The following is a 22,321-nucleotide window of genomic DNA, read 5'->3' as shown; positions in this document are numbered from 1 at the left end:
GTAAGCAATCAGTTAGGCCACACCAAGACCAAAACACCAGTAGACCTGTCCTATTTGGTAAAATAGCCTGTCCGGTCCGTCTTCACCAGCCCAAAGACTCGCACTATGCTCAAAATATCTTGAGCTGATGAAGACACAATTTGTAGCTTCAGGCTAATTTCCAGAATCAGATATAGCTGACTATTCAGCCAACTGGAGCTGATGAAGACAGGCCTAGTGTGTATGAGAACATCATGAAACTATCCTTCTTTAATCAAACAAACTCATTTTAAAATCTCTTCTGAAATTGCAAATATAATTTACTTAATCATTCTAAATCATGATAGTTTAGAGGGAGAAACAATCACAAAATAGCCATATGAGTTCACAAATTGGAAATCTGTATACTGGTATGCCTTAAAATAAAAATGAACGCTCATTCTACATCATAGAAGTGTGAAGAGATAAATGCAAATCTTACTTGGTCTAAGCTCACCCTGGCCACTTTGTTCCCTCGGTGTATGGAGTGCTTTCAGACTTGTACACCTAACTGTTAACAGTGCAGAGACGGACAAGGACAATAACCTAAATACTATAATTAATCCAGGGAAGGGATTTTAATCCTGGTTTCAGAAAAGGAGTCAGAGGATTCTATTTTGTTGAGGAAAATCAGTACTCTGGTCCATTGAAGAGAGAGAGATGAAGAAGTATTGTTAACAATAATCCTCAATAGCTGCCCACTCGACCATAGCTGTGAACATGCAAATGCCCAGACTAAGGATATACAGAAGAGACAATCTGAACCTCAAACATTGTGCTAACTGTAGCTGAGTTTTCAGACAACAGTCTTCAAAAACATTTGAAGTGATGTTAAGAGCAGCATGAACTGTAGTATCATGAGAGATTAACTCTAATAATAGAAGAAACTAGCTGTGATGATAAGGGAGGTGTATTACATGGGATTGTTTAGAGAACATTTGGAGTCTCATCTTCATATAGTGGAGTTATCTTTCATTGGAATGTTTGGAGAACATTTTGGTTGACCTGACCTCCGAGTGTTCCCTCCTGCAGAGTCCTAAACAAGTGGATTGGTTTTCTCAAGAGCTAGCTCGATCAGACTTCATGTATGCGTCTTGGCGTCCACAGAGATAATGCATGATGCTAGCGTCTGTATAGATGATGTTTGCGTGCCTGGCTGTGGTTTCTTCAATATAACTTTGCTTGACAGGAATATTTGGAATTAAATGAATACTTTGCAGTTAGAATCACAAGATATATTGGATTGTGGATACCGGTAGATGTGCATGATTGAACAAATATGTCTTATGTGAAGAACTTAGGAAAGAAGCTTCAACGTAAGTGAATTCATTTGTAGAAAAAAAGATGGTGTTATGTAAAAGAGATCCAGTGTTTGGATATGTGAAGTACTAGTTTTAGTGATTTTCACTCAGAGTCAGAGTGCCAAGCATGCATTAGATACATGTCTACCACATAGTACTTAGTAGCAATGTTTTAGAGTCAAATCTTTCAAAAAAAATATGGCAGAGCATACACTATATAGCTACAAAAAACTCAAAATAAAATCCACATATCCAACTAAATGAGCTTTCTTACTCATATTCCACTAACAAAGTACTCAATCCTGTTATTTCTTCAAGAATAAAACAAAGTAGTTTCTTCCATTTTTTTGGTGCTGTAAGTGCCAGACCAGACAGATGTTGTGCAGAAGGTGAATAATGAAATACAGTTGGCCTTTCCTTTTTCGGTTGGGGGGGGGGGGGGGGGGGGGGGGGAGGCAATTCAATCCATTTCATGTTTTGTAAATAAATTCTCTGCCATTTGTGGTAGTAGCTGACCATACTTATTGCAGCTCAGTACTGCTTTAAGGTATCATGGTTCTGACCCAATACACATGCATGCATGAGGGGGTCAGAACAATTTGACTGGAGTAGAGGATTCAAGAGCTGGCAAAGCCACTTGAGCCACTAGCTGCATGAGGACTTGCCTAGGCCTCCTACATGTAGATTGTACAATGGATACAAAAAGCAGTAACAAATTTTCAATCAAAATTGGGCTGAAAATGAATTAGAAATCTCAGTGTATACATGTATGTTATCCTTGAATTTCTACAACATACAACTGCACCCTTTATTTACTCAAGAGGGTGAATCAATAGAATGCAATGCAGTACATCTGCTTGCACAGGTACATGGTCCGTTGTTGTGTTATTATATGCATTTGGATTTTTTTTATTTTAATGACAGACAGATGCAATAAATACACTGGATTATAATGGAAAGGAATCTAAAATGAGATCAGAACATCTTGATCCTTTTCTGCGGAAAAAATTCCCCTGGTTTAGTTTCTGATCAAAAGAACGGCTTTTATTCAAAGCAAACACATTAAGTTTATATTGATAGTTGCAATTTTATGGAAGGATAACTGCCTAAAGCACATAAGGGTTAAAAGGGAAGAATAAACCCATCGCAGAAATAGACTACATATAGTTTGTAGTTAGCACTTGGATGTATTATGGCCCCAAATTTTCATGCATCTTTTGAAAAGTCCCACACAGTAAAGCTGCCAATGTGAAATAAGGTGCTTGACTAATATTACCTGTGTTTTACCTTTTGAAATTTCACATTGACATTAAAGTTGGTGCACAATGAATGATGATTCACTTTACATAGGTTTCATGAATATTTGTATCAGTAAGTGTTCCTACATGTTCATGTACAATCAGAGAAACAGATGATTGAAAGTTTAGAAAAATCAGTTAAAATAATATTTAAAAAAAAATTTGTATGGTTTAAATAAGGAAATCACTAACTTCCACCATACAACCATGTGAGGAGAAGAGGTATGTACTCAGGCGTGTATGCAGGGGGGGGGGGTTGGGGGTTGAACCCCCACCTTCAACGTTTTTATGTGTGTGTTTTGGAGGAAACGTCCCCCTTCAATATTATTTTAATTAAAAAAAAAAAAAAAAAAAAAAATTGGTAATAGGTGACCCCAAAAAGCTGACCTTCCCCCTCCAACGGAACAAAATATTGATCGACTAAATTTTGGGAGACAAAAAATAATGCGCTCCCCCCCCCCCCCCCCACAGACTATTTCTTTCTTCTAAAAGCTCTGTGAAATCTACTGTAATCATACATGCAAGCATGATTATGGGACAGATGATAGCATTGAAACCATTCAGTATTTTGCAGGTCTGTTGCTAGGGAAATATGAACTTGATAACATCTGTCTGTATCATTTTTAATGTGACCTTCATTGGTTAGTAGAAATGATTTGCACTACCAGGAAAGCATCATAAGCTGCATTTACACTGCAAGCAAAAATTATTATTGATTTTTTTCACATTCTGGTGTTTTATCAGAAGTTGCTAAGCAACTAACTGCAAACACACAAAAAGAAATTGAAAATCATCCTCTGGAATGTTTTTTTTTAAATGAGGGCAGAAATTTCACTGAATTTTGCAGTGTTTACTGTACCTCTTACAAAACAACCATGACAATTATTGGTCACATGAATCTCCTCACTTCTGAGTGATCGCTTCGCAAGTTGGGCATGCGCACAACTCGCCAACAAATCAGAATGAGCAAACATGGATTTTTTTTATGGATTTTTCTAACTCGCAGTGCCACAGAAAAGATTACCCGTAACTCTGATTTCATCCCGTCTTGAATTTGGAAATAGCATCCTAAGTGTTAGGGTAAATTATCTCATCATTTTCACTTTTCTCTGTGAATTAGCTAGAGCTAGTTCATCTGCCTAATTTCCCCCATCGGAATAACCAGCCACTTTTGAATCTCGGATAAAGATGAAAGGCCCTTTTGAAACAGAGAAGACTTAAATGACAGACTAATATAGAAGCACTGAGTAGTCTAATATCTCAAGCTTGAGCTCACTCTGGATGATCAAAACAAATCACCCAATAAGACACAGCTCAGTTAAAAATCAATGTTTAGTTTGAAAAGTGTAAAAGAACTGAGTATATCAGTACAGTACCAGCAGTAAAAAGAGTCTTCCTGAAATCTATACTTAAACTACTAGTAGATTTATGTCATGATTTATGGGGATTTCTATTTTCTGACCTCCTAAGTAAGTTACTGGTAAAAAAAATTATGTGTAAATGGTGAGATTTTTGTCCTATTGTAATATTATTTCTCTTTGATTCTCACAATCTTCACATGTTAATTTCCTGTCAACATTGAATATTACAATGCCATCAAGGATAAGCTTGAGAAGATATTTTATGAGTGGTGAGTATTGATAGAGACTTGCTGTGAAATCACTTTTTTAATGTTTGTAAAAAAAAATGTATAACATTGATTAATTGTGTTGTTTCTTCTTCTTTTGATTCAGATGAGCAAGAGAGAGTACAGAAGAAAACTTTCACAAACTGGATGAACTCGCACCTTGCCAAGGTAAACCGTCAAATGAATTCATTTTTTACACTAAGTGTTTCCTAAAAATGCAAAGGTATGATATAAAGGACAATTTTGTTAAACCTAAAGACAATAATAGAAAAGGAGGTGATAATACAAAGTAGTAAAATATAGCATATTCTGGCAATTCGGTATAAGACAACATTTTATAGTATTTAAATAAAATGAATTAGTAGTGTAGTTTTGCTTTATGGAAATAGTAAAGTAATACTAGGGAGCCCTTTGAAGATATTGGAACCAACTATTAATTTCTCTTTCTCGACAAGATATAGCTGAAATAATCATTTGTCATACGGTAGACCTTTGATTCATAATATTTGAAAATTTTGATGGCCCTCTGTGTAATAATTTAATGTACAGCAACATATATATTGATTGTAAAGGGAAAATTTGTGAAAAATTTCAAATTTCCACTATGAAAATTAAATTAATCTATTTGGTTTGTTATTAATCTAAAATATATTTCATAGGTTGCCAACAAAAAGCACATTTGAAGATTAAAATGTTAGAATATTTCAAGCTCTTACACCGAATTGCCCATTAAGTACTCTAGATAAAGTGACCTCAAACGGACTGATCATGGTTTGTAAGCATTGTTCTACATAGTGAAATGTATATGTGGACAGGACCAATGTGTGATTTAGCTCTGGAAAACTTTGGCAAGCACAGGAAACCTAAACGTAAACCGAGTTTTAATATTGTGACACCTAAATCAAAACTTCAAAAGGTCAATAAAGGGCAGTGGAGTCATTTCAAAATAAAAATTTATTATAGCTTAATTAAACATGCCATCTTGCATTATTAAATCATAATAAAGGAAAGGAATGGAATGGCAAAATAGGATAAATTGACCAAAAAATGATTATTCATTTTTTAATTAGTATCCTATTTGTTCTTGTAAATTGCTTGTAGCATGACCCACCTTACAAGATTGATGATCTCTTTGGTGACATCCAGACTGGAACAGTACTACTGGCTCTCCTCGAGATTCTCTCAGGGGAAGCTCTAGTAAGTTGTCAATTTCTCATTATGATATTTTTGTTCATATATTGTTATGCCTGTTGCATACAAAGTGTCATTTTTGTTGCATCATTACCTGCACCAGTCAAATCTGTCAAGTAAATTTGGTGCATTGTTTGCAGGGGCGTCTTCTAGATTTTCCAAAAAGGGGGGGGGGGGGGTGAAATGTATGAAATCGTGAGCTTTTGCAAGTACCTTCAATGATTACTACTTTAATGGCAATGTATTGAAAGAGGTCATAATCACTAATACCCTGGTCACACTGGGCTAAATTCAATTGCCAACGGTGCTATGCTTTTATTACGAGCTTTTTACACAGATATCTCACCACGTTGCTACCACGCTGCTTGTACAATAATGACGTTCTTTATAAGAACGTTCTTTTTAAGACTTTGCCCCGCTTATTATTGGCCACAAACCAGATACGCTTATTTTGTGCACGTTCAAAATAAGTGTGGGGAGAGCATGCATCTTCTCGATCTAGGAGATCCCACCCCAACCAAACCACGCTCATGGAGTTCCTCCCACGTGAACGTTTGGCTCATGATTGGCCCCGATTGGCCACGCTCTCTGCCACTTTTCCTTTATAGTAGAAGCGGTGTCAATGTGTGACCTGGGTATTATCAGTGATTGATAACAACATACATTCATGCTCATTACCTGCTAGGAGCTGACATTTAAGGGGTATATTGCGCTGGGTGTGTAGTCTTGTCGCATACTTGGAAATAATACTTGTAATGATTTATGTTTTCAACTATTCTGGCAAGTGGAATATTTTTATGGATAGGTTGAATACTAAATCTTTATGTGAGGGTAAATGTCCGAGAACTAAGATGGATGAAAACAAAAAGCGAATTACTGTATTCTCTACATATTGCTTGTACGAGTGCATATACCAGGGAGTTGATGCCTCCTGCCTCAATATCAGTTTATAAATTTTCTAAGCAAATGAAGTGAATAAGCCCCAAATAGTTGCATTATGGTAAAAATGTAATTTTGTTATGTAAGTACTCTAGAAAGAGTATGAGATTAACATATTAGGGCACCTCGCTATCTGAAAATTAGCATATTTTAGTATCTCACTGCCCCAAACAGAGTGTATTTCAGTTTGGCACCTCACTGTCCTAATAGGAGGTAATGGTTATCCAATTATTGAAACTTTAAATATCTTGAGGAGGGCTGCAGCCTCTAGCCCCCAGCTCCCGCCTTGTCTCATTAACCTATAATGCCATACATTGTTTTTATTTCCATACAGCCTTATGAGAAAGGAAGACACATGAAAAGAGTGCACTGGCTGTCCAATGTGAACACAGCTCTCAACTTTCTTCAGGAGAAAAAGGTGAACAAAATACACACCGTTTTATATGATTAGGAATCAAGGGGGACAAATCACTATTATATTATACAAGGCATTTTGATAGTTAAGGATATTAGAGCATTTAGGATAAAATTGATTTGATAATAGTGTTTGAAATGTAGGTCTTTTAAGAATGAATGCAAATGACTTTAAAATCGATATATGAATATCTTCATATATTGAAATTTCTGTGAAGAAGGTATTTTAGATTAGCATAAGGGAGTAGTGCATAGAGAGGCAGCCAGAATGCAAAATGCAGAATAGGTGACAAATTTAACTTTATTGCATAGATGAAGCTGGGAAATTCCTTCATTACCATAAAAAGGCTATATAACACCAAACTGCAATTCAGGTGTATGTCAATTATACTTTTTAATTCCCTAATATCACCAACATTTGTGGTTTTGCATTCTGGATGTATGTTTAAAGTGGCACTCACTTCATTTTGCTGAACATTCCATCTCTATTCTGTATAATTCTCGTTGACTGTATTTCTATACTGTACTTATCTGCAGATCAAGCTAGTGAACATCAATGCAGGTGATATTGTGGATGGTCGTCCACCAATTTGTCTTGGTCTTATCTGGACAATTATTCTCTACTTCCAGGTAGGTTTAGTTTTCATATTCAGTGCCATCTTTGAAGGCTTAATTGTTCATATATGACAGGGCAAACCATGGCAGTTTAGCATTGTTCTTTTATGAGCGTACTGTGCTTCATATTTTTGTATCTGATAAAATACAGAATATGTGAGAAAGTGTACTGTTGTTGCATGCAGCTACTATTTCATCCCCACTTGCCATTTAGTAAGTATAATACACAAATCCATGGTAGTTTAGTACAGCATATGTGAGCAAGCCTGTAGTGTGCTTTATCTTGTGACCCATAATGCTCTCAATTATACATACATTGTTAGCAGAGCAAATATGAGAGAAAGGGATTAGTTCATCTGTTGAATTAGATTCTGCTGATGAAGAATAACAGGAATAAAGAGTGATGAAATTATGCCTTCTGTTTTAAGTTCTCATATTTTTACATCTTTTTGGTAGATAATGGATCATTGGTCTGAAATATGAGTGAAATCTTATCAAATCACTGATGATGCATGCCTTTTAGATTGAAGCCAATACAAGTCTTCTGGATGCTCTAGCTGAGTATGATTCAAGCAGTGTGGGTAGCTCAGCAGCCTCAAGTCCTACCACCTCCAGACGAGGGTCTCAATCAGATGAACCTCCTCCTGTGAAGAAGGCTTTCAGGGCTGCATCCAAGTTGAAGCAGAAGGTGACTGCTAAGAAAGCTCTCCTCAATTGGGCCAAGAAGGCTTCAAAAGCTCTGTAAGTGTGATATTGTTGTTTGATTTATGACAGTGTCCTTCACTACTAAAAGATTTATATTAACAGCTGTCATAGAAGTGTGTCAAGTAGGAAGTATTCTATCCATTCAAGTGTGTGGTTTCTTGAATCATATCCTGAACATGTATTGCAGTCAAAGATATGATTTTTGCATCATTAAATGATGACATATTCTTTTTGCCAATAGATTGTCTTTACCAGTGTAAGACCTCTGATAAAGGTAGATGACATAGAAAGAGTTGTTTAAAGAGAAGGTTGAGTTCTGGGAAGAGGTGAAAAATAATTTGTGAGCATTACTCATTCTTATTATGCAAGTGTGGAAGAACATCAGTTAAGACATGTTCCCTGAAAAGCATGGCCCTTCAAATGTCTTCATATTCTAAATATGCATGTAACATCGTAAAAATGTATGAAGTTAAGAATGGATGCGCACAGTGGATACGCAAAAGTCATTGGTAGATTACCCCTTATTTTCAAACATGATTTGGACAGGAAAATTAATCCACTAGTGGGATTCTCCTCAGTGATTCCAAGCTTACACTATGCCCCTCAAATTCTTCTAGGGACACTAATGAGTTTCAAGATCAGCTTGTATGTGCCAGTTTTAAAGGTAAAGACCAGTTATGGTCATGCGATTGCATTGTGAAAGAAATGTTGTGAAATCGATCAGAAAAGGTTGATCATCTAGCATCTAGCATCTGCAAGGTTCTGGAATCATCAAAATGATAAGAAATTTGGCCCATTCTTCGTAAAGTTACAAGCACTATACACAGAAAGATGTATATGGGACTACCCTATATCTCTCACAGACCATGAGAGAAACAAATGTACCAAATTTATGGATTATTAGGCGGTTTCCGGCAAATTTTTTATCATCATGTATTATTCAAAACATATTCTTTCACATGATTGGTAATGGGAGCTTCCATTTCATTTTTTGAAATTGGGGCGTTTCCAATACTGGTCTTTACCTTTAACTGTGCACCTCAATGCAGTCAATATTTGTACATTAGATATTATTGGAATAAAAAAACACCAAAACAATTCATGCCAAAAGGCTGTTTGACACCATGTTGTATAAAGAACTACAAGAGAGTACAAATGTAAAGTATTATCCTTTAAATGTAACCTTAGACCTAATAGGGAGAGAGAGAGAGAAAGAGAGAGAGAGAGAGAGAGAGAGAGAGAGAGAGAGAGAGAAAGACAGACTGTAGTATATAGATACATTGTAGTATATGTAGGTTCATGCTTATACCATTGATTATAAAATCTTCTCAAACTATAACTTTGGTACTGATTCTCAACATAAACCACTTTTTTGTACTTGAACATAATTATTTTTCATGCTATGTGAACTTATATGATAGGGAATTGATATAATGTAAGGTGATTTGTTAATTGGGTAGACCAAAATAGAAACCATTCTATGTACTTCTATTCACAGCATGTGTGTTCATGAAATCCATGGATAGCTGATGACAACTATGTCTTGCATGTTCCATTCCAACATGTTCCATTCTAACATGTTCATGTACAAGTGTACGTGTACAGAAGTGTACAGAAGAATGCAGTTGGCATTTTGCCAGTCAGTGTCTGCAACTATGCATCAGTATGAGGGAGTGTGTGTATGACGTAGCTACATATTTTGCACACTTTATCTTCACACAAAGAAAAATTTGTTTGAATGCTTTTTCATCTGAGTAGTATAAAAAAATACTCCACCTCTCATTGCAAATATTCTGTTTGATCTTTATTGACCCAGATCATCCTCATTCAGAAATGGAAATGGAAAAAAGAGCAACTATACATATTTTCTATCTACTATTTGAGGTTATTGAAGTCTCTGTCTTTCATAATTTTTGCTTCATGTTTGTTTTTTCATCTGAACAGTTCCATAGCTGTCAACTTTTTCGAAGAAAGAAAAGAAAATCGTAATTATTACGACTTTCAGACCCTCATGAATTTACAGATGCACCTTAAAGAATAACAAATATGAGGGGAAATATGCATGAATGCATTGAATACACACATAATATATAATCTCTCTCTCTCTCCCTCCCCCTATCCCATACCTCTCCCTCTCCCTCAGCCCCCTCTCTTTCCCCACTCACCCTCCCTTCCCCCTTTCCCCATCTCCTTCTTTCTGTCTTTGAATATGTTTTCCTGACATAATGATATTGACATAATTAGCTCTAGGGATGATGCAGGCCCTCTACATGTAATTGTTGTCCTAGATCAGCTATTGTCAGTATGCCTTGCAATTAGATCTTATAACCTTTATCAGACTGTAACTCTACACATCAATTCAGGGTTTGTAGTTTCTATGTTTCAGACCTGACCTAACCCAACCCAAACGTGAGTCCTTAATAGCTGGACTGAACAGGTACTTGTGCCTATGACTTGTAAAGAAAAGTATTATATGAAAGTTTGGTTTTAGCACTGTCACTTGACCAGATTATCTTTCACCCTTAAAGGAGTTTAATGTTTTCGGGAAGATAGTTTAAATTTGTGTCTGTATGGAGCCAAAAGGACACTAACTCAGTGTCAAATGACATGATATACAGTGTAACACCCTCCTGGCTCCAAGCTGAGGATTTCTACATGATAATTAATTCCTTGAAATGCGCTGTTATGGCAGCTAGGCTAAAGCCGGGGTAATAATAAATGCGCCTCGGAACAGAATTTCTAGATAGACGGCGCTATAGAAATGCCTATTATTATTATTATTATTATTATTAATGAATGAAATAATTTTATTTGGCTCAACTGCAGAATATCCCACCATGTATGAGTGTCATGTACATGCATTAGGGTTAGGATTTGGGTCAGGATCAGAGTCGGAGTTAAGGCTTGGGATAAGGGTTAGGGTGTGTCAGGGTTGGGCCCTATATAGGGTCAGTACGTGTCAGGTTTAAGATTACTTGTGTGGTTATTTTGCAGTTGTTCCCTATAATGTGTTTCAATGAAAACCCTTATGTTTTACTCATTTCAATTACACTGTAGATCCATACCTGGCGGTCCAGCAGTGGAGATAAAAGATTTTGGACCAAGTTGGAGAGATGGTAATGCCTTCAACATGTTGATTCATAACATCCATCGTGATCTGATTGATCTGCAATCTCTCAGTGGTCAGACCAATTCACAAAGATTGGAACAAGCCTTTAGTCTAGCAGAAGAGAAGCTGGGAATAACCAAACTCCTGGATCCAAATGGTAGGTTGAGACAAAGAACCTGAAATGAACCAGTATATCACTGCAAACTATAAGCTACTTTATGTGTAGGTGATTGGCAAGTGGGAGTTAGAGTATGTTTATCTGCGCTTTACAAGTTTCCCCATGTGTGATGTAAGATACAGAAATATATGAAGTGCACTTTACTTTTTATACCGTACTTTACTGCTGTGGTTTTTTACTGCTGTGGGTCACTCTCGTACACAAGTGCTACCCACCCGTGTCCATCAACCTCTGCAAGGGACAAAACATTGAAACTTGTGAACCTGAAAAGTCACCCTTTTTTCGTTTTTGTGTGATCAGAGCTTGAAAAACACTGCTTTTTAAGGAAAACATAGACAACGCTTTTTCTTGATGCAGGTGCCTAGCCGGCCATGTTGAGAGTGACCCCCCCCCCCCCCCCCTCCCTGGGACCTGGGCCCTACCTTTAAGAGTTACAATTGATCCAGATTAATCCCAAGTCCTCCAATCAATAACAAACTTACAAACTCTTATCTCTTTAGTACAGAGTTTCAGTTGATATCAAGTTGCGATCGATTTGCATCAATTGCCACTATCATGATTTTGCATCATTGCCACTATCACAAGTTTGCATCAATTGCAACTATATCTATAATATGGGTCCCAGAATTCAACCTCTGTGTCATGCAATTTATTTAATGACATATATCTTTCAACTGTTGCATAGTTAAGATACTTCACATTTTTTCTCATTCAATTATATTTTAGTTCTTAAATTGATTTTAATAATGCTTGTTTTGTTTCAGATGTTGATGTTGATAAGCCAGATGAGAAGTCAATCATGACTTATGTCTCTCAGTTCTTCACTGCTTATCCTGACACTGGGTCAACAGCAAAGGTAAATCTATTAGCTTAGAAAAAAAATTATTGTTTTATTCACTCCCCAGTTTTGCAATTATTATTATCCAAGCATTGCTAGGTATTCAATTGATAAACCTTGGTGGAAAGAGACAAATGTAGTTATAGCACCTTGTCCAAGGATCTAAGCACTGAGCAAGCATCAAACACAGAACCTCTTTAATGGTATTCAAGATCGTCTACCAGTACACTGATGTTTGGCTGTATTCATGTATCTACAGTGTAGTATACAGCTAGAAAGGATCATCCACGATAAGACATTTATCAATCAAGGAATCTCTTCCTACTGGGAGACTACCTGTTTACTTCACCTAGGTCGAAAGTGGCAAGTGTATGATAGTATTACAAAGGTTGTTAGTGTCATGACAGGGATTTAAACCATTTACCAAGGGATTCACAGTCTGCAGACTCTTCCACTAGACAATAATGTATCTACATAATAGTAAACAAACATTTGCAACCCTGTACAACATCAGCAATACGATTGGAAAAGCCTGAGATGAGTTTACAATATTCAACATATTAGACAATTTCAATATACATCCACTGTCCTTGCAGCTATTCATGTCTTTCTGCCCAGTTCAAAATGATTGCTATTTTTTGTATTTATTGTGAATTTTTTAGAGAAAGGAAGCAGAGGGAGAGGGTGATGAAGAGAGATCAGTCTGTAAGAAACTGAATGACTGTCTAACAGTAGAGGAAGCTGTCTTAGCAACCAAACAGCCTGCAACATTATCATCAATATCAGATTATCAGGTACAACTTTGTCTTTTTTCCCTCTGCAATCATTGGAATTGAGATTCCCCGGTTTGAAACTTTTGCCCAGTATTACTTTGTATTTTATGATGTAGAAAAGATATTGCGCATAAGTGTAATCCTGTTGGTCTGTAAATACGTCATGTATAAGCATTATTACAAAATACCAAGTCCATAAGAAAATATCCCATTGCAACAATGGGATTCTCATTGTGATCTATCGTGTGTAGCAAGTGCACGGCCCCCTCTTGTGCAATTTCTGTCTTAGTAATCATTTATTTATTGTCACAATCACTTCTCTGAGAACTCATGAATAGTTATAAACAAACCAAACAACCATTTCGTCAATAAATATGTGTTATGACTTTTTTTGTTTGTTCAGAGATTTGTAGAGTTTGAAAAGGAACACAAGAAGAGCAAGCAGATGATGATGAAGCTGATCGATAAGAAACAGAAGAAAGTCTTTGTAACAATGACCACGGAGGAGTGTGATGTCATGATTGAGAGATGGACCAAGGTTTCAGGAGACTATGAAGAATGGAGGAAAAAGCTGGAGAATGACATGCCAGGAGAGCTGGGTCGGATAGGAGCTTGGTTGAATAGAGCAGATGAGCTGTTGAAGAGAGGAGAGGTGGAGCCACTGGAGTCACAAGATGCTACCTGGAGCCAGATGAAGAGGAGATTGGAGGAGCATAAGGTAAGATAGGGAGTCATTTCCTTGACCGAGCAGAAGTGAAGTTCTAACGGGTTGAAGCATCAAACAGAAGATACGCCTACGTATCTTGAATTTTCACTTTAATTATTATAAGCCGTGTATGTTTGTAGCTACTGAACCTATATTTATGCTGAGGTCACATTCTATATACAAGCTCCACATTTGGTTCTGCAACATTTACTCCAGCAACGATTGCTCCAGGCTTTACTTTATCAAAGTTATAGGGTTTGGGTAAAGGTTTTAATCAAAAGTTAGGTTTAGGTTAGTGTTAGGTCCATGATCGAAGTTAGGAGTTCAGTTATTGCAGTAAATTAAACACAGATTAATTGTCACTGGAGCATATGTATTACATCCCTATATTTCTTTCATTATGAATAGTGTCAATATATTGCCTACTCTTTCAGGTGCACTTCAGAGAGGCCAACTACATGCAGCAGTCCTTTACACGAATTCATCACCAAGGGATCAAGGTGGATGGTCAAGACATTCCAAAATCCATGTTGGACAATATAGCTGAAAGGTTTATTGTTGTCATGGAAACAAAGGATTCTCACAGGTATGTACAAAATGAAAACAGTCAAACACTAATATGTAGTTCAATAGATTGAATTTTTCATAGTTTCACAATCATTTTTATTTCCTCTTTACCTTTGAAACTTTGGCCTACTCGTTGCTGCAGGCATCATCGGACGGACGTTTTACTGTTCAAGGAATAATATGGAGTAATGTGAACCTAAGAAAATACAAATGTACATTTATGTTCATATAATATTTTAAAAAACAAACATACAAAGTGTAAACTGTGTACATGTTCATATGAGAAACATACTTAAGATGTGGTACTATCAGAGTGAAATATCTGAAAACTGTGCTTTTGAGTCATGATTGTAGAGTACCATTTTCCATTTGTCTTTTGCAGACTGCACCTGGAATATGAGGAGATTAAATATCGTCTGCTGGCATTTGTTGTAATGGCAGAGAAGAAACTTCAGACATGGACTGTGAAGTATGGGGACGCACAAGATGTTCAAGGATTATTACAGAGCTATTTGGTATGCTATAATTTAGATTTGCAACCATAATGTTGGGAAATCCTGAAGCAGTGTTTCCTGCATGGCATAAATCTTTTTCCTACCGGTATTCATTTGATCCAGTTTTGTCATATTGATTTTGTTTATGTCAATAAAACATTAAGTCTATGATTTCCTTTTGATGTATGGTACTTAGATTTTAAGGAGAGAGGTGTTCATAATTTAATGTTTTTATATGTGTGTGAATATAAGAATATATGAAAGTTTAACAAGTGTTATTGTGTATTGAAAAATGAATAAGTTTATATATGAATCCTACTATTGTTTTACTTTACTTGATTTACTTTAATACTTGACTTAAGTGCAAAGGATGGAGTGTCCCCTTGCGCTCCTACGGGTGGTCTGCCTCCATTCACTTCTGTCCTGGGCTTGTTGTTGAGCAGCCTCCAGGCTTAATCCAGAGTCTTGGCAAATTTGGTCTTTCCACCTCAGGGAAGGATGCCCCGTTGCCGTAGAAATGTTAAGTCATTGGTGTGGACTTTTATTGGTAGGCGTTCCTGTGGCATACGTACGGCATGTCCAAACCAGGCGGCGGTTGGATATTTCCTCATTTATTGTCGTAGAGATGTTCAGTGACTTTTGGATGTCTACACTTCTAATTTTATCCAGAAGATGGACTCCTGTTATTGTTTGTCCATATATTGTTTCTCAGTCTACCAAATGCCCAGGAAGCTAGATTTGTGCGTCTCTTGACATCCTTGGTAACCAAGGGGACTACACTTCCAAGGAAGACAAAGTTTTCTACTTTCTCTATAGGATTGTCATCCTCATCGTCGTTTGTCATGATTCTGCATTTAGCTGTGTTGATTTTCATTTCTCATGTACCACATACTTCCACCAGCTTGTTAGTTGATGTTTGGAGTTTGTCATAGATGAGTTTGAGTAGAGTAGTGTCATTTGCATAGCGGATATTATGAATGTGCATGCCACCCATCTGAACCCCACTGTCTAGGTTTTTGACATCTGTCATCACAAACTCTAGGAAGATGTTAAACAGACTTGGGGAAAGAAGGCAGCCTAGCTTCCCTAACGCCTGTCATAACTTGGTACCATTCCGTGATTTTACCATTAACGCTGACAGCATATTTGGTCTGATCATACATATACTTAATGAGGTCAATCAGGTTCTCCTCAACTCCTATTGAAAGAAGGCACTTCCATAGAGCTTCCCTCCAGACAGTATCAAATGCTGCTTTAAAGTCCACAAAGTTCCAATGAATAGGGATATGTCTCTCTTTGGCCTTCCCCAGCACTTGCCTGACAGTACAAATAGCATCAGGGTTCCTCTGGAGTTCCAGAATCTACACTGCTCTTCTGATAAATGCTCTTCAATTGATTCTTGGATCCTACTGAGCTCCATCCTGCAGAAAACTTTAGCCGGCACTGATAGCCGTCATATGGCTCAATAGTTAGCTGGGTCAAGTTTATCCCCCTTTTTTTGTTACTTTACACTATTTTTTAAACCTCAGGATTTTGTGGATTCTGGCAACTTCTTTAAGCAGTATGAAGACACATTCAGATTACTAGAGGAAGCAACTGGAATATATATTGCCAACTTAAATCATGGTAAGCATGCCATCAAGATTTGATCATGGCAAACAGATGTTTTAACTATTTGTCATGTATTCCTTGAGTAATTGATTTAGTTAAAGGGGAATCCAACCTTAATAGCAAACTACTCTAGAGGAAAGCAGAAAAATCAAAGAAGCACACTGGTGAAAGTGTGAATGAAATCGGACAAAAATTAAGAAAAATATGCATTTTTAAATGTTGCAATCACTATAGGAATGGGCTCTCCAAATTGGCTGAAAAGGTAATGTCTCTATGATGTAGTGGCGGACGACTTTCCCATTTGTTCCAATACACAAAACGACTCAAATTTCAATTTTTTGAAATTGTATGGCTCAGCAGGGTCTATTTTCTTTAGAAGACATATGCTATCCATAATATATATATATGAGTACTGCCCCAAGGGAGAAGGCGCCTAATCAAAGAAAAACAGAAATTAACGATATTTTGGTACACAACAAACAGGAGAGTAATCCGCGACTATGTCACAATCCACTGACCAAACTGCCAATTTGAGATAGACTTAATGATCTCATATTTCAAACATTCATAACTTTATTATTATTGGTGCAATTTATTTCACAACTTTGGCTATTCTGTTTATCTTATTTTTTTGCTTTCAAACAAATGAACTAATCATTAGGGTTGGATTGTCCTTTAATAATATGATTATTGTTAATTTATATGCAAGGCTATTAATAAATATCAAATAATATGTTGCCCTGAGAGAGTAAAACTCTTGGCTGTTACATTATGAACAGGCATTTTTATTCTTAGCTACAATAATTGTACTTATTCGGAACTCCTACTGTTACTATTTTACATTTTATTTGCCTTTAGTTTGCCTGCATGGGTAAGGGTAAAGAAAGAGAAATATTGTCATGACCAGATTATAAGTACTGAATTGTAAGCAACAGGTTTGTCAATGCTTTACACTTGTAATTGAGATATTCTACCTGTGTCATGATATATACATTACAGGTGAGGAAAAAGAGATTTGCAAGCGATTTGTTCATGACATGGAGTTGAAGAAGAAGAACCTGACAGTTGAAGTAGCCTCAGTCAAAACCATGTTGGAGAAGGTCACTGAGAATTGGAGGTCATATAGGTCAGAGGTCATTGACCTTCAACCATGGTTAAAAGAAGCAGAGAGAATTACCAGTCAAGGATCTCATGATATTAAAGTGGTAAGATGGCTTTTTTTTGGTTCTTCACAATGTATTGTTTGTGATTTTCAAAAAAGTAATGACTGCTGCTGTACTGTTATTTTCAGTTCATTTTTCTTATGCTTATGATTTTACTATTTATCTTCACTTCTTTCTTTTAGCTGTGTACTTGACTTGCCCTGTGTGTTTAAACAAAAAAATGTATTAGATGACATACCGTATGCACGTTCATAACTCATCCCACAAACAAGTAATTGGGGGAAACTGAAAACTAGCACATTAATAAAATGACAAGTGCCAGCTATCACCTTATTGTGTGTTACCAAATGTTAATCATATGGGTATGAGTAAATGATTTTGTCAAGAAGGAAAAGTTTAGAAATATTGAATAAAATAAACTGCAAGAATCTTTCTGCTCACTACATTTGTATTTTTTAAAATTCAAAATGAATGTAGACATTTTTTGCCAACCTGAATGAGATGACTCCAAAACATACTGCTTTGAATCACCATGGAAACTTTCTAGTGGAGACATGCAAGCCAGATGTGTCACAAGGAGTTCAAGAACAACTCAACATACTAAACACAAAATGGAACCAAGTTTACAGTCAAGGCAAGGTATGTATGTTATGAGTTTAAAAAAAAAAACTTATTTGTAAAGCCATAGCTAAAGATATGACTGGATGGCTCATCTTCTACTAACTCAGATAAAACCAGATACTCGATCCAAGTCACGTCTAACATAGGAGAAATTGGTTTAAATTCCTTTGATATACTTGACTTTCATCCACTAAAAAACGAAATCCTGGTTTAGACTGAAACTGTTGTAGAATATAGAGCAAAGAGTTTGTTGTACTGCATCTATATAAATTATATTAGAAGTATTTGAATTTGCATTAAAGTGATACAGTGTGAATCTACTATTTTTCATTGCAATGTTATCCGTGCTTTCTTCTCTCACAAACCTAAAAAAAGAAGAGAAGCAATAAACCCGATCATTTTAAGAGTACCGGTATATATAGAGCTTAATTCCAAAAGGGGGTTAAATCCACTATTGACCAAAATTGAAGTTTTAGATGAATATTGTGCATCTGACACCAAAAAAGAAAAAGAAAAGAGAACTGTCTTGCATTTGAATGATATTTTTCAAAATATAGACAATTTCTATCACAAAATTTCGATTACAAATTTTGTTTCATTCCAAAAGGTGTAATCCACTGTGGCAATTAAAAATTTGTTCATTTGAACCATGTTTCTTAAAGCTAAGATTTAATATTTTTTGTTGTATTCGGTACAGTTACTAGTCTAGATGATCAGTACAAAGCTTCAATTAATATAACGCTATCAGATTATTTTAATAAATATATTTGGATTTAACTCCTTATGAAATGAAACATTTAGAACCATTGTTTCTAGAGCAATAAACATTCAGACCTGATAAAAACCTGATTTAAATCGGTTTCCTGATTTTATTTTATTTCCCCGATTTTTTCCCGATTTTTTTTTTCTTCCCGATTAAAAAAAAAAAAATCCAGATTATTTTTTCTTCCCGATTTTATCCTGGTTTCCCGATTTCCCCCTTATTTCTCTATTCTTCCCTATTCTGCCCTATTTTTCCCAATTTTCTTACTCGAAAGGAGGGAATGTTGTTAGATGCTGTTTTTTCACCGCGAATCCTCTTTTTTTTTTTTTTTACTCAGGAGGGCGTGGTTGAGGGGAAAACAAAAAACCTATTTTTTTTTTAGTGCTCACTATCACCCCTGAAACATTGTAAAAAATGATAAAATATTGTGTGGTAGCAGTATTGATGTGTTTCACATTTAATTTGAATGGTTTAAATGAGCTAAAAGAGACAACTAACCGCATTTTCGAAAAGGGCTATATCTACCAAATTTAAATTTGAGAAATTCATGAAAAAACACAATTTATTGCTAGATTTTTTTTTAAAGATCATGAAAATGATGTAAGGCAATATCCCTACCATATATACACCAACAAAAATAAGTGATAACTTACAAATGGGAGTAGTAAATTAACAATCCTTGATTTACTCAAAAAATGCTGGAATAAAACTCTTCATATATTCAGAGGAATGCTGGATGCTATAATTGCGTTTCATGCAATTTATCTGGTTACGATATTCTAAAAAGGAAATGTTATATAGTAAAACGTGCTTTAACAGTCACTTGTACACAAAAACCACCTGTCTAAAAAGACTCAATTTTTTTTTGCTCTCCTTGAACTGTATTTCTAACTGAAATGCGTATGAAAGTTACTTGTGCTTAAAGCCCAAGTCCACTCCAAAAATAACTTACTTTCAATAGAACCAGAAAAATCAGACAAACCAATCAAAAAAAGTTTGAGCAAAATCGGATAACTAATAACAAAGTTATGAATTTTTAATGACATGAACACTACACAAATTGGCAACTCACTCATGAATCTGTGACGTATGGTCCTCACTATCCACTAATTATTTTCTTTATATTGATAATATAAATTTCCTATTTTCACCCTAAGAATCTTATTTCTTCTCACCAGCATCCAAGTTAGATTGTTAGTAATATGTTTTTGTGTGGATGCACAAATACAGAGTAATTTTTGTTTAGTTAAATCATGAAAAATTGAATTTTGATAAACTATTTATATAAAAATCAATAATTATGAAATACAATATTCAGAAAAAAGTATAAATTCTTCAAAATTTATAAAAGTTTTTGGGAAATGTCATGCACGCAATATGATACAAATCATATAACCTGGGCAAAGGCATGGGGAAATCAAGTTTTGGGGGATAAAAAGGGATATTAATGGGATTAAACTATATAAAGCTATTGATAAGTTGTGAGGACATGACGTCACAAACTGATAACCATCTTGGCAAATTGTGCTGTGATTCTCATTGTTCCATAGTTTTACATACTTTTTCAAAAATTCATAACTTTCTTATTAGTGATCCGATTTCGCTCAAACTTTTTTTGAATGGTTTGTCTGATTTTTCTGCTTTTATTGAAAGAAAGTTATTTTTGGAGTGGACTTATCCTTTAAAGACCATCTGCCTATGAAGACCACATTTCTTGGCTCCCTGGAGCAGTCCTTATACACTGGTCTTACTGTATTTCTTTCAGATGTACATGCAGACTGGAGAAGGTGACAAGATGAGAAAAGAGTTTGACAGTGAGCTGTTCACAGTGAATGCCTGGCTTGAACTCACCACCAAGACTTCCAAGAACGTCCTCCCATGTACAAAGCAGGCATTACTTGCCAATCTAACGGAATTGGATGTAAGTTTGATCTTCTATCTATATTCAGCACATAAAGATGAGGTGCATGTACAGTGGTACCGGTTAATAACAACTCCTTAGGACCAAGTTGGGGCTTAAAAACAATACAATACAAAGAAGCGGGATGGTAAAATTACTGTGAATGATCTTAGCAATAATAAATTGTGAATTGCTTCTATCAATTGTAAATTGGGAAAAGTGCTCTACATGAACATTGGTATAACTATCCTCCCGTGAAACTTCTGAAACAATCCAAAACACTCCATTTTTGGCTCGGATGGTGGACCGTTCCAAAGATGCAACCTGTGGGTAATTCTTACTACTACTACTACTAATATTCAGTTCTTGTATAGCGCATAATACATTATGAAATAATGTTTCTATGCGCTTTCAAAGAGCTTTGGAAATTATAACCCTAGCTTTAGCTCCGGCAGCCGTTATCAGCCCACAGTGCATTTTAAGGAATAATCCTACCAAGTACCCATTTACCTCACCTGGGTTGAGTGTGGCAAATGTAGATTAATGTCTTGCCAAAGGACATTAGTGCCGCGGCGGTACTCGAACTGCGGACCTTGTGATCCATATTTTGGTGACATATCCACTGGACCACGACACCTCTCATGCAAACATTTATGTTATAAAACTTATGTATTGTTGTAATCTGTATGCTGCAATTGTAACGTGTTGACCCACAGGAAGCGATAGGGAAAGTATCAGGTCAAGAGCGATCCTTCAAACACCTGTCTGAGTTAGCCCAAGAGATGGTGAAATCCTGCTCTCAACAACAAGCTACTCAAATACTGGCCGCACTCAGGCATGTCAAGCAAAATCTCAAAGACATCAAGTAAGTTCAAGGCACAACCAATACATACAGGTTCAGAATTTCAAAGGATCTGAATAATCAGCTTCTTCTTCTTCTCCCTCTTCTGGTAATCTTCAAAGGGCTATGCAGCCTACCATGAAGATGAACTAAAGATTACAAGCTGTGTGAGGAAGAGAAATGATTCTTAATGGGATAAGGGCATTAGATATTCTAGGACGGGGCATTGTGGTGGGCGTTATGGCGTGCAGAGGACGCAGGTTCGAAACTGAGTCACGTCTTTTGGATGGTGACGTTAAAGGTCGGTCCCAGACGTAAATAATCATATCTGATTGATACATGTCTGTTAAAGCCAATTACACACACAGATGCCTCAGGAGTAGTACCTAGAAGTTCTCTTGACTATCAACGTGCACTACATTTGATGGAAGGCTATTACTTTTAGGGATAGCGTGTCGGGGGAAATGCAAACTTGTCTATGTCTCTTCTGGCTTGGCGCATCTAGAGGGACATGTCATAATTCTTCAATGTTCATGATTTATTGAAGGAGAATAGTGCTTTCAAGGGAATGGCGGAGAGACCATAGACTATCCTGTGCACCATTCCCAGTCTACTGGCAGACTGCTCGTAGATAGAGTTGCCAATTTGT

The 22,321-nt window shown here is 36.2% G+C and overlaps 1 protein-coding gene across 5 annotated transcripts in view; it reads left to right on the top strand.

The window, feature by feature from the left end:
• LOC105437706 (nesprin-1) overlaps positions 1–22,321 on the top strand; it is a 120,259-nt gene that overhangs the window by 5,759 nt on the left and 92,179 nt on the right. For 4 of the 5 annotated variants that reach the window (XM_030999734.1, XM_030999736.1, XM_030999735.1 and 1 more), the window contains exons 2-17: positions 4,351–4,412; positions 5,346–5,441; positions 6,709–6,792; positions 7,326–7,418; positions 7,927–8,144; positions 11,166–11,374; positions 12,160–12,251; positions 12,896–13,027; positions 13,410–13,724; positions 14,147–14,298; positions 14,662–14,794; positions 16,303–16,399; positions 17,384–17,589; positions 18,025–18,186; positions 20,697–20,852; positions 21,548–21,696. In XM_030999734.1, coding sequence (XP_030855594.1) covers positions 4,351–4,412; positions 5,346–5,441; positions 6,709–6,792; positions 7,326–7,418; positions 7,927–8,144; positions 11,166–11,374; positions 12,160–12,251; positions 12,896–13,027; positions 13,410–13,724; positions 14,147–14,298; positions 14,662–14,794; positions 16,303–16,399; positions 17,384–17,589; positions 18,025–18,186; positions 20,697–20,852; positions 21,548–21,696 — 2,356 coding nt within the window. Of the gene's footprint in view, positions 1–608; positions 1,335–4,350; positions 4,413–5,345; positions 5,442–6,708; positions 6,793–7,325; positions 7,419–7,926; positions 8,145–11,165; positions 11,375–12,159; positions 12,252–12,895; positions 13,028–13,409; positions 13,725–14,146; positions 14,299–14,661; positions 14,795–16,302; positions 16,400–17,383; positions 17,590–18,024; positions 18,187–20,696; positions 20,853–21,547; positions 21,697–22,321 lie in introns of those variants that run through there. The other variant, XM_030999732.1, reaches the window with a different exon arrangement.

This window comes from Strongylocentrotus purpuratus, unplaced genomic scaffold (assembly GCF_000002235.5).
Source record: "Strongylocentrotus purpuratus isolate Spur 01 unplaced genomic scaffold, Spur_5.0 spur5_scaffold_5, whole genome shotgun sequence".
Classification (NCBI taxonomy): Eukaryota; Metazoa; Echinodermata; class Echinoidea; order Camarodonta; family Strongylocentrotidae; genus Strongylocentrotus; species Strongylocentrotus purpuratus.
The sequence above is the reverse complement of the archived record's forward strand: the minus strand, read 5'-3'. Positions and strand labels throughout refer to the sequence as shown.